This window comes from Capricornis sumatraensis, chromosome 10 (assembly GCF_032405125.1).
Source record: "Capricornis sumatraensis isolate serow.1 chromosome 10, serow.2, whole genome shotgun sequence".
Lineage (NCBI taxonomy): Eukaryota > Metazoa > Chordata > Mammalia > Artiodactyla > Bovidae > Capricornis > Capricornis sumatraensis.
The window spans coordinates 17,132,513-17,144,600 of record NC_091078.1 but is presented as its reverse complement, the minus strand read 5'-3'; the positions used below and the strand labels follow the sequence as shown (position 1 = coordinate 17,144,600).

At 38.2% G+C, this 12,088-nt stretch overlaps 1 protein-coding gene across 1 annotated transcript in view; it reads right to left on the bottom strand.

Moving 5' to 3' along the window:
* ASCC1 (activating signal cointegrator 1 complex subunit 1) overlaps positions 1–12,088 on the bottom strand; it is a 109,832-nt gene that overhangs the window by 55,155 nt on the left and 42,589 nt on the right. The window contains exons 6-7 of the mRNA XM_068981828.1: positions 10,672–10,808; positions 579–698 (exon numbers count right to left, since the gene is read on the bottom strand). Of these exons, the coding sequence (XP_068837929.1) occupies positions 579–698; positions 10,672–10,808 (257 nt within the window). The remainder of the gene's footprint in view (positions 1–578; positions 699–10,671; positions 10,809–12,088) is intronic.

The window sequence follows — 12,088 nt, the reverse complement described above, 5'->3', positions numbered from 1 at the left end:
TGTTCTTGCCTGGAGAATCCCGGGGACAGCAGAGCCTGGTGGGCTGCCGTCTCTGGGGTCGCACAGAGTCGGATACGACTGAAGTGACTTAGCAGCAGCAGTAACAAAAATTAAAAGCAGCAACCATTTTTAATGTATGATGTTAGCAAGTGCCAAGCACTGATCTAGGAATTTTATATTAATTCAATCTTAATATTCCTATGTAATTTGTGTTACAGCCCTGTTTTGCCCTTTTATTCATTAGATCTGCATTATGTCACTTTTGAAACTACCATCCTAGTATGCCATTCTTCTGCCTATTATCCTAGAAAACATGAAGGAAGCACTGAGTTCCATAAAAACTAGATTGCTACTATCAATATCCACCATCCAAGTAATTCAATAATTACCAAACTAAAAGTCTGATACTTCTTTCAACAACAAATTCCTCTTGCAAAGTATTAGCTTACTATTTCAGAATAAGAAATACACTCCTTAAAATAATAAGATTCAAAGAAAAGGAATCAAAACTACCTGAACTTCCAAGAATGCTTTGAGGCACCTCTTGATTAAAACAAAGGAATATTTCAGAAACATACCTGTTGGAGCCATCTTTCATATGGACTTTGGCATAAAGAACATCCACCACGCCAGGATCATCATTCATGTATTCTATCCCTGCCATCTCTACTTCCAGGGGTTTGCCCCCTGAAATGTCACTGCAAAGGAAAAAACATTACATTTTCATAATTTTTTAAGCTAAGAGGGCTATTATATTTTGAAACATGGTAAATATACAGAGTCAAATATTACAAAAATGAAGCTGTTGGGGCTTTTTTATTTAACTAACATGATTTAACTGTCCTTCTAATTTCAAACTGATACATGTTTAATGAACACAAACTAGAACCACAAGTATTCCCAAAGTCACACCATATCTTTTCCAACATCAGTTTATTATTAATAGCATATCTAAGGTATGTCTAATGAAAGGCCACGTAATGACAGTTCTGACTGACAAAGACATTTACTGCACTGCCCACCTCTCCAGCTGTTAGGGAAATTAAAATGGAGGTGGTCTTGTTCAGGCTTCAGAAGTAGGCGAGAGGCCTCCAACCAACTTCTGACCTTGTCTGGGCCCTGCCTGGACTATGTGCCTGCTTGTGAACACACCAATCGTTACCAGTAAGTGGCACTTTATATAAGAAAGGGAGTGGATCTTGGAATTTTTCAAGCCCCTGGAGGCATGGCTAACCCCACTGGAGTCTAACGAAATTTGGTGACTCACAAGATGAAACAATCAGCATCGTAAAAGTAAAACCACAGCTGCATTTTTGTACACAAGCTGACAATGATACCAGTTTGTGGCCTGGGATTATAAATGGGAGCCCCCCAAACTGCAATTCAAAATCTCGCCCACTGAGTAGATGAATGGCTCAGGGCCCTTTTCCAATTGAGACTCCAGATTGCTGTTAATGAGGTATTTCCAAGAAGGGTTCAAGTCTGGGTGTAGGTGTCAGCTCAATTTGGTGATGTATACTCTCTGCAACTTCTCTCTCTTGTTTCTATTTCTTTTTTTCCCCAATGACTGTATATTGAAATTAAGTTAAATAATCTTCTATTCGAAGTTAAAATTGTTTATTTGTGTGTAATGGGTGGTTTGTTAATGAATCCTTCAAACCTAAAAAAAAGCAAAACATTCGGCAAAACACCAGTTTTTACCTCATTATTTCTGCAAATTGCAAACAGTATTTTATTCATGTAACAACAGTGAAGGTGCAAATTGGTAACACATCTTTAAGAGCAATTTGGCAATATTTATAAAAAGTCTTCAAGAATAGAAACCCTTTGCCCAAGCAATTCAACTCCTTGCCTAAATAATCATAAATTCAGGCACATATCCAACCACAGCCAATAAAGTTCTTTCAGAAGAATTCCAACAGATAAATGCAGAAGTAAAACTAGAATCAGAATATCACGATTTTTTAACCCCTGATGAAATATTCAATCAGTTTCATTATTTGTACAAAGGATGGAAAGCAGAAGTGTTAGTCACTCAGTCATGTTGGACTCTTTGCAACTCCATGGACTGTAGCCCTCCAGACTCCTCTGACCATGGGATTTTCCAGTCAGGAATACTGGAATGGGTTACCATTTCCTTCTCCAGGGTATCTTCCCAAGTCAGGGATCGAACTCAAATCTCCTGCATTGCAGGCAGATTCTTTATCATCTGAGCTACCAGAGAAGCCACCATTAAATACAATTAAACATATACATTAAATACATATATATACACACACATACACACACATATATATGCTTGTACATATGTAAACTCTCTGAACTGATATAACACAAAGAAACTGCTAAAATCTGTTGCCTTTAGAGATCAGAGTGTTTGGTGGGATAGCAGTGGGAAGGAAACCCTTTAACACATACCCTTTGTACTTAAAATTTTTTTGAACCATGTTAATGTATTATTCAGTAAAAAGTTAAAATAAAAAAATACATGCAAAAGAAGCCAAATACAAGAAGTATATATACTGCACATACATGAAAAAGAAGCCAAACATAAAAGTATATGTGCTTAATGATCCTATTTATATGATATTAAAGAACAAGCACATTTAATCTATGATCATAGAAATCAGAACAGCAGGTACTTCTGGAAGAAGTGAATTTACTGGAAAAGAGCATGAAGGAACATCCTAGGGTGATGGCAATATTCTACATGGTGATTTGGGTGAGGTTACATGGGTATACACATTTATTAAAATTTATCAACTACACTTAAGATCCATGCATTTTACTGTAAGTAAAAGACTGTAAAGAAAAAATACATATATGAATACAAAAAAGTATGGGGACATATGCTCCAAAGTGCTGACAGTAATTATCTTTAGGTAACAATACTACAAGGGACATCTTGTTTATCTACAACTTTGGGCTTTTATAAAGCTAACATGTATTGCTCTCCTGTTAAATAAAACCCACCATCTTGCTTTCTTCACGGACCCCTTAAACAGACTTATACTTCAACTAGTAAATAGCTGTGCCAACCTAAAACCCAGCTAAAAATCAGCTCACTACACAGCCTTCTCCAAGCCTCGCGAGGCCAAGGACTCTATTCATATTTTCCATTCCCATATCCCCAGCACCTGGAACAGTGCCTTATGTAAAGTGAGTACTTCATAAATCTCTGATGATGTTCCACTATAAATGGAGAAGATGTTCTGGACGGTTTTGTGATTATGGACACATGCCTATATTATCATCGAATAAAATGTGGTACTGGCTCAAAGACAACAGGATTTTAGGATTAATCAAAAGATAATTCCAAATAAAGAAAAACAAAAAAGTCTTACTGATATTTAATTGAGGCCCAGGGAGATTCTTAGGAATCCTAATGATAGACTCCCCTAAAACATTAAGACCATTATTATTTCACAAGACCAGAATTTTCCTAAGAAACTAAATAACCCAACTATTTCAGACAGTCACTTGAATGAAAAAATAACAGCCTCAATCACTCTATAACCACCTCCAATAAGTGGGATATTCGAAAACACAAGCCAAACTCCGAAATATCACCTGATTGAAGACTTTAGCTTCAATCAGTAGTACAGTGTATCTTCATTCCTACTAATAGCCAAAGAATTCAATATGAAAGACTGCCATTCAATCCATTCAAGTGCAGTCAACAAAACTGCTTTCAGGAAAAAAAAAAAAAAGTTTTATACTAAGTATACATTCCTCTACATTTTTTTCAGCTCCAACTCTGCATAGTTAGACCACCAGAAAGCACCATACCATTGGTTTAGTTTCCCACTAGAAAACTTGTACCAGGTTATACTTAACGTTACACCCTCAATTTCATGTCACACCCACATGAACAATGTTTTTTTTATCTTCTGCAAAACTCCCATTAAAGACACTGACCATCATCATTCTTGGGTTCTTTATGCTAAGATTTACACAAATTCTTCTTGGACTGAGAGCCAGAAAAGGATTCTCTCCCCTAAAATTGTTATGCTTCTTTTTATCAGATAAGAACTATAATAACTGGTGTGTTCCTTTTTAGAATTTAGTTCCAAGTATACTGACACTTGAAAACATGACTAAATTTTAATGTTCTAGCACAATTATTATCTTACCTCAGTTTCTCGATAGAATTTTCTTCCCATTCCATCTTTCTGGTTTCTAATCTGTCTGACTTTAACATTTCTTCTGTATATACGTCCTCACTCTAAACGACCTAAAACCCTCGGAATTAGACGGGGTACCAAAAACAAAACACTGGAACAGGATCCAAAGTCTGCCTTATGAGCGGAAACAGAAACTCTGTCAACGTAACTCTAGGATTTATTGAGAGAGAGAATCAAAGAGCAGTAAAGAAAAACACTGATAAATGCTCTTTGTCCTGGTGACCAAACTATTCCACCTGGGACACCAGTGAACACACTTTAAAATGGAGACACATCCAAGGCAATAATCAGGAACATTTGCCCATGTGTATTTTTCCTTTTCTTCTCTCCTCATTCTCCTCCCTTTTTAACTTATTTGGTTTTACTTCAGGCCTACTGGGAACATTCAGGTATGAGCTGAGTGATACAGGAGCTAAGAAAAGCTGCATATTTGTCAGATTGCATACTCAGAACCACTGCACTGTTTATGTTTCACATCTCACAAAGAAAAGTCACAAGGGACATATTTGAGCATCAGTACTTACTGAACACTGTGAATAATTCATCTGAAATCTACACAGCTACATGAGCCTTAAGCTTAAGAACTGAAATCAAAATTCTATTACTAGCCAAGTAACATCCCTTAAACTCAATTATCACCCCCAAATTTGAAATAAATGTTCAACCACCCATTTCTTTAGAATATTTATATATCACTAGTTTTAATTAAATTCCAATACAGCCACATTTATTTAATACCTCAATTTAAAAAGCCATCAAATTAAGCTACAGCATGTTATGTGAAAAATTGAAGGCAGAAGGGGACAACAGAGGACCAGAAGGTTAGATGGCATCACTGACTCAATGGACATGAGTTTGAGTAAGCTCCAAGAGATGGTGAAGGACAGGGAAGCCTGATGTGCTTCAGTCCATGGGGTCGCAAAGAGTAGGACATGACTGAGTGCCTGAACAACCACAAATTCATTCCCAATGTTTTCCATTTTTATATTTTAATTTGAAATCTTTACATCATAAAAGGCTCAAGTTAGAAATGCCATTATTTACTGACATTTTCTCGAAGCATACCAAGTGCAAAGATTGAGATCAAAGGTCAAGAACAGTGAAGAAAAAGAAGGTAGATGATGCAATTTACACCAGGGCTTTGTTAGAAGTACTCAGGCTTCCCTGGTGGCTCAGACAGTAAAGCATCTGCCTGCAATGCAGGAGACCAGGGTTCGATCCCTCGGTCAGGAAGATCCCCTGGAGAAGGAAATGGCAGCCCACTCCAGTACTCTTGCCTGGAAAATCCCATGGACGGAGAAGCCTGGTAGGCTACAGTCCATGGAGTTGCAAAGAGTTGGACACGACTGAGTGACTTCACTTTCACTTTTCTTTCTTTTAAGAAAATCAGGCATATCGAGACAACCAACCAATACTGATTATCGTCCCCCTAGCCAATCAGGTAAATTAATTTTGCACTATATACTTTTTAAACAAGTGTATGTGGCAGAGAAGGTAAGAGAAGGCAGCTGGAAAGGCTTGCTTTACTTGTTGGTTTCAAATCTTTTCAGCTTTTTGAAAAGAGCATCTTCAAAAAATTTTTGCCTGCACTGCAGATTTTTGGCAGGGTAATGTGTCCTATTTCAAAAGCTTTGCTGAATTTGAAAATCTACAATTACTGTTTTCATCCTGTCATGTCAAAAATTCTTAGTAACTATTAAGGATGCTCTTCATTCCCTATGCACACCAACCCTGACATGCTTAAAGGGTTCAGATTTGGCATTTAGTCACAAAAGGCACCAACAGACATAAAGGGAAGAACTCAGCTAAATCCTTACATAGCTCAGGATAAAGCTTCCATGGTTAAAATCCTGTGACCTGATTTTCATAAAGTGAAAAAAACAAATACTTCTTTAAACAAATATTTTCTCTGCCTTTAATTTTTTTCTTAGCAGGATTATCCTAATGGCAGCCAAAAATTGCAGCTGCTTCCAGTTCTATTTAACAAAAAGTAATCTGGGAAGTTAAAGTATCAGAAGTATTTTATCTTAAACAAGGTAAAGTGGCTCTGCTTCATAAAGTAAAGCATAAAGTTTTATTTTATGCAAGAAAAACTATAAATATCTAAATATAAACATCAAGTTATTTTGACTTTTAAGTAAGATAAGAGAGAAAATAGTTATTTCCATCACTGAGCAAACAACAAGACAAAGTATTCCTTGCTGTTTGAAATTCAGAAAGAACAGGTAGCTGCAAACCTGATCAGCTTATGATTTTGTTCAAGAAAAATATTTTGTCTTCAAAATAATTAATAGAAAAAATGAGAACTGGCTGACAGATAAGTCTCTGTATTACAGTTTCATACACAATATCAGTTCAGTTCAGTTCAGTGGCTCAGTCATGTCCGACTCTTTGCAACCCCATGGACTGCAGAACGCAAGATCTCCCTGTCCATCGCCAACTCCCTGAGTTCACTCAAACTCATGTCCATTGAGTCAGTGATGCCATCCAGCTATCTCATCCTCTGTCATGCCCTTCTCTTCCTGCCTTCAATCTTTCTCAGCATCAGGGTCTTTTCAAATGAGTCAGTTCTTCGCATCAGGTGGCCAAAGTACTGAAATTTCAGCTTCAGCAACAGTCCTTTCAATGAATATTCAGGACTGATTTTCTTTAGGATGGACTGGTTGGATCTCCTTATATATACAACATTTTATCTTGTTTTACCCAATGAATCAGGTAGCCCATTTCTACAAGACCACATCAGAATAGGATGGGACCTGTATTTCATAATCTGTTTGTTTCCGGGGCAAACCACTCAATATCACGGTAATCCAAGCCTATGCTCCAACCAGTAATGCTGAAGAAGCTGAAGTTAAATGATTCTATGAAGACCTGCAAGACCTTTTAGAACTAACACCCAAAAAAGATGTCCTTTTCATTACAGGGGACTGGAATGCAAAAGTAGGAAGTCAAGAAACACCTGGAGTAACAGACAAATTTGGCCTTGGAGTAGAGAACGAAGCAGGGCAAAGGCTAACAGAGTTTTGCCAAGAGAACACACTGCTCATAGCAAACACTCTCTTCCAACAACACAAGAGAAGACTCTACACATGGACATCATCAGATGGTCAACACCAAAATCAGATTGATTGTATTCTTTGCAGCCAAAGATGGAGAAGCTCTATACAGTCAGCAAAAAAAAGAGTGGGAGCTGACTGTGGCTCAGATCATGAACTCCTTATTGCCAAATTCAGACGTAAATTGAAGAAAGTAGGGAAAACCACTAGACCATTCAGGTATGACCTAAATCAAATCCCTTATGATTATACAACAGAAATGAGAAATAGATTTAAGGGACTAGATTAGATAGACAGAGTGCCTGATGAACTATGGACCAAGGAGACAGGGATCAAGACCATTCCCATGAAAAAGAAATGCAAAAAAGCAAAATGGCTGTCTGAGGAGGCCTTACAAATAGCTGTGAAAAGAAGAGAAGCGAAAAGCATCTGAAAGATATAAGCATCTGAATGCAGAGTTCCAGAGAATAGCAAGGAGAGATAAGAAAGCCTTCCTCAGAGATCAATGCAAAGAAATAGAGGAAAACAACAGAATGGGAAACACCAGAGATCTCTTCAAGAGAATTAGAGATACCAAGGGAACATTTCATGCAAAGATGGGCTCAATAAAGGACAGAAATGGTAGGGACCTAACAGAAGCAGAAGATATTGAGAAGAGGTGGCAAGAATACACAGAAGAACTGTACAAAAAAGATCTTTATGACCCAGATAATCACAATGGTGTGATCACTCACCTAGAGCCAGACATCCTGGAATGTGAAGTCAAGTGGGCCTTAGAAAGCATCACTACAAACAATGCTAGTGGAGGTGATGGAATTCCAGTTGAGCTATTTCAAATCTTGAAAGGTGATGCTGTGGAAGTGCTGCACTCAATATGCCAGCAAATTTGGAAAACTCAGCAGTGGCCACAGGACTGGAAAAGGTCAGTTTTCATTCCAATCCCAAAGAAAGGCAATACCAAAGAATGCTCAAACTACCGCACAATTGCACTCATCTCACACGCTAGTAAAGTAATGTCAAAATTCTCCAAGCCAGGCTTCAGCAATACATAAACCGTGAACTTCCAGATGTTCAAGCTGATTTTAGAAAAGGCAGAGGAACCAGAGATCAAATTGCCACCATCTGCTGGATCATCAAAAAAGTAAGAAAGTTCCAAAAAAACATCTATTTCTGCTTTATTGACTATGCCAAAGCCTTTGACTGTGTGGATCACAATAAACTGTGGAAAATTCTGAAAGAGATGGGATTACCAGACCACCTAACCTGCCTCTTGAGAAACCTATATGCAGGTCAGGAAGCAACAGTTAGAACTGGATGTGAACAACAGACTGGTTCCAAATAGGAAAAGAAGTACGTCAAAGCTGTATATTGTCACCCTGCTTATTTAACTTATATGCAGAGTACATCATGAGAAACACTGAGCTGGAAAAAGCACAAGCTGGAATCAAGATTGCCAGGAGAAATATCAATAACCTCAGATATGCAGATGACACCACTCTTATGGAAGAAAGTGAAGAGGAACTAAAAAGCCTCTTGATGAAAGTGAAAGAGGAGAGGGAAAATGTTGGCTTAAAGCTCAACATTCAGAAAAATAAGATCATGGCATCTGGTCCCATCACTTCATGGCAGACAGATTGGGAAACAGTGGAAACAGTGTCAGACTTTATTTTGGGGGGCTCCAAAATCACTGCAGATGGTGATTATAGCCATGAAATTAAAAGACGCTTACTCCTTGGAAGTAAAGTTATGACCAACCTAGACAGCATATTGAAAAGCAGAGACACTACTTTGCCAACAAAGGTCCGTCTAGTCAAGGCTATGGTTTTTCCAGTGGTCATTATGGATGTGAAAGTTGGACAGTGAAGAAAGCTGAGCACCGAAGAGAATTGATGCTTTTGAACTGTGGTGTTGGAGAAGACTCTTGAGAGTCCCTTGGACTGCAAGGAGGTCCAACCAGTCTATTCTAAAGGAAATCAGTGCTGGGTGTTCACTGGAAGGACTGATGCTAAAGCTGAAACTCCAATACTTTGGCCATCTCATGCGAAGAGTTCACTCATTGGAAAAGACCTTGATGCTGGGAGGGATTGGGGGGCAGGAGGAGAAAGGGACGACAGAGGATGAGATGGCTGGATGGCATCACCGACTGATGGATATGAGTTCGAGTAGACTCCGGGATTTGGTGATGGACAGGGAGGCCTGGCGTGCTGCAATTTATTGGGTCGCAAAGAGTCAGACACGACTGAGTAACTGAACTGAACTGTATTTTATAACTGCATAAAAATAAAATTGTTTAAGTGAGTAAATTTTCAAATTGCTCTTGTTCTGCATCAATCTTACGTGAAAAGAGTAAAGGAAGGAGTCAGTGGGGAGAGATGATCCTTTGAAACAGAGCTGTTAGGTCAGATGTACATACAAGTTAAAATATTACAGTAAAAAAGAATAAGAAGTCAGCCATCAGCACAGCAATGTTCTCCCTGTCCAGACTGCTTGGATAGTTTTTGGTATCCTTATTGACTCAAACAAAATTACCTGTATTTGGAAAAAAAAGAAAAAGTCTTCTGCATTTCTGAAATACAATGAAGACTCTCCTAGGGAATCATCTTATAATGTCTGAGTAACTGTGGTAAACATAGCAAGAGCCTCCAAAGATGCCCGTGTTCTACTCTTTGGATTTGTAAATACACTAGTTCAAAGACAGCAAAGACAGGTTTGCAGATGTGATTAAGGCTAAGGAATTTGAGCTGGGGAGATTTTTCTGCATTACCTGCAGAAAATTAAATCACACGCATCCTTAAAAGCAGACAACCTGTACCTGCTATGGCCAGAGAGAGAGATGTGACAACAGACGGAGGGCCAAACAGATGCAACGTTGTTAGTGTTGAAGGAGGAAGGAGGCTACTAACCAAGGAATGTGATGACCTCTAAAAACAGGACTTCAAAGGCAAGCAAACAGATTCTCCCCTGCAGCCTCCAGAAAGGAACACAACCCTGATAGTAACTCGATAATAGCTCAGTAAATCCTGTATCAGACTTCTGCCCCACAGAACTATAGATTATAAATTTGTGTCTTTTTAAGATACCAATCTTGCAGTAATATATTACAGCAGCAGAGAAAACTAATACACTCATACAGATAATGAAGAGAATTTCTTTCTTGACAAAGGAATGGGATGTCCTGTTAAAGAATAAAAACTCATTAGTGAATTAGCAAAATTTAAGGTAGAGCCTTTCCATACAAATTTGTAAATATATGCTTTAAATCCACTTTAAACCTTTCACACAAGAAATCCAATGTTAAGTGTTACAAATGGGTCAGTCAATAAATCTTGTTCCCATGTCACCCAGTTCCCTAAGCCAAAAACAAGTCTATGATACCAGAGAAAAAGACCAGTACAGGGCAACCACCCATCCCACTCCTCTGGATTACTCACTCAATGAATTCCTCTTTACACTGCTGTAGCATCTCACATGTCTGCTGGATCTCTTGCTCACTCAAAAGCACCAACATCCCAATAGTTAGGTGAAGCTTTTTAGGATTCTGGAAAATGCTGCTATCAACCCCATGATCCTGTCATCAAAGGGAGAAAAACAAGAAACTCAGCCCATACAAAATTAAATGGCACGACAGAACTGAGAAGAAAGAAATAAACTCACACATCCATGACCAACTGACTTTTCAACCAGGGTGCCAGGACAATTTAGTGGGAAAAGAAGAGTCTCTTCAACAAATGATATTGGGAAAACTGAATACCTACACGCAAAAGAATGAAGTTGAACCCATACCTCATACTATATACAAAACCTATATCAAAATGGATCAATGATATAGGAGCCAAAAACCATATAATCACACTGCTGCTGCTGCTAAGTCGCTTCAGTCATGTCCAACTCTGTGCGACCCCAGAGACAGCAGCCCACCAGGGTCCTCCATCCATGGGATTTTCCAGGCCAGAGTACTGGAGTGGGTTGCCATTGCCTTCTCCACACAAAACTCCTAGAAGACAGGAAAATCTTCATGACCCCTTGGATTTGGCAATGGATTCTTAGATATGACACCAGTAGTATGGTAACAAAAGAAAAATTAGGTAAATCAAACTTCGCACTTTAAAACTTTTGTGTATCAAAGGAGTATCAAGAAAGTAAAAAAGACAACCTAAAGAATGGGAGAAATATTTGTAAACTATATACCTGATAAGGGTCATACAGTATGCACAATATATAAACAACACTTACATAGCTCAACAACTAAAAGACAACTCAATTTAAAAAACGGAAAAAGGACTCGAGTAGACATTTCTCCGAAGAAGAAATACAAATGGCTAACAACTACATGAAGATGTTCAGTGTCTTCAGCCATTAAGGGAAATGCAACTCAAAATGCAAGGGAGGTGCCACTTCACACCCATCATGCTGGTTATAATCAAAAGAGTGGAAAACAACAAGTGCTGGCAAGGATGTGCATCAAGGGTATGGGATTCCCTTTAGGGAATAAAAACATTTGAAATATTACAGAATTGGTAGTTGCACAATACGGCTAATGTACAAAATGCCACTGAATCATTCATTTTAAAATGGTTAATTTTATGTTAAATGAATTTCACTTCAATAAAGTAGTATTTTTTAAAAACTGAACTGGCAGCCTGACAAAATGGTATGTCCAGGAAAAACAGAATGCTACCAAATTATAGATTCTAATAATCTTTTGTTCCTCATCGGCTTTTAATTAGTTCAGAGCAACTGGGCCCCTTATGGCCTTACCCAAAGATAATATAACTCTTTATAAAAGACAGTTTTTATCTTAGCAGACACTGCAGTATTTATAGGTAAAATACTGTGTTAAGAACGAAC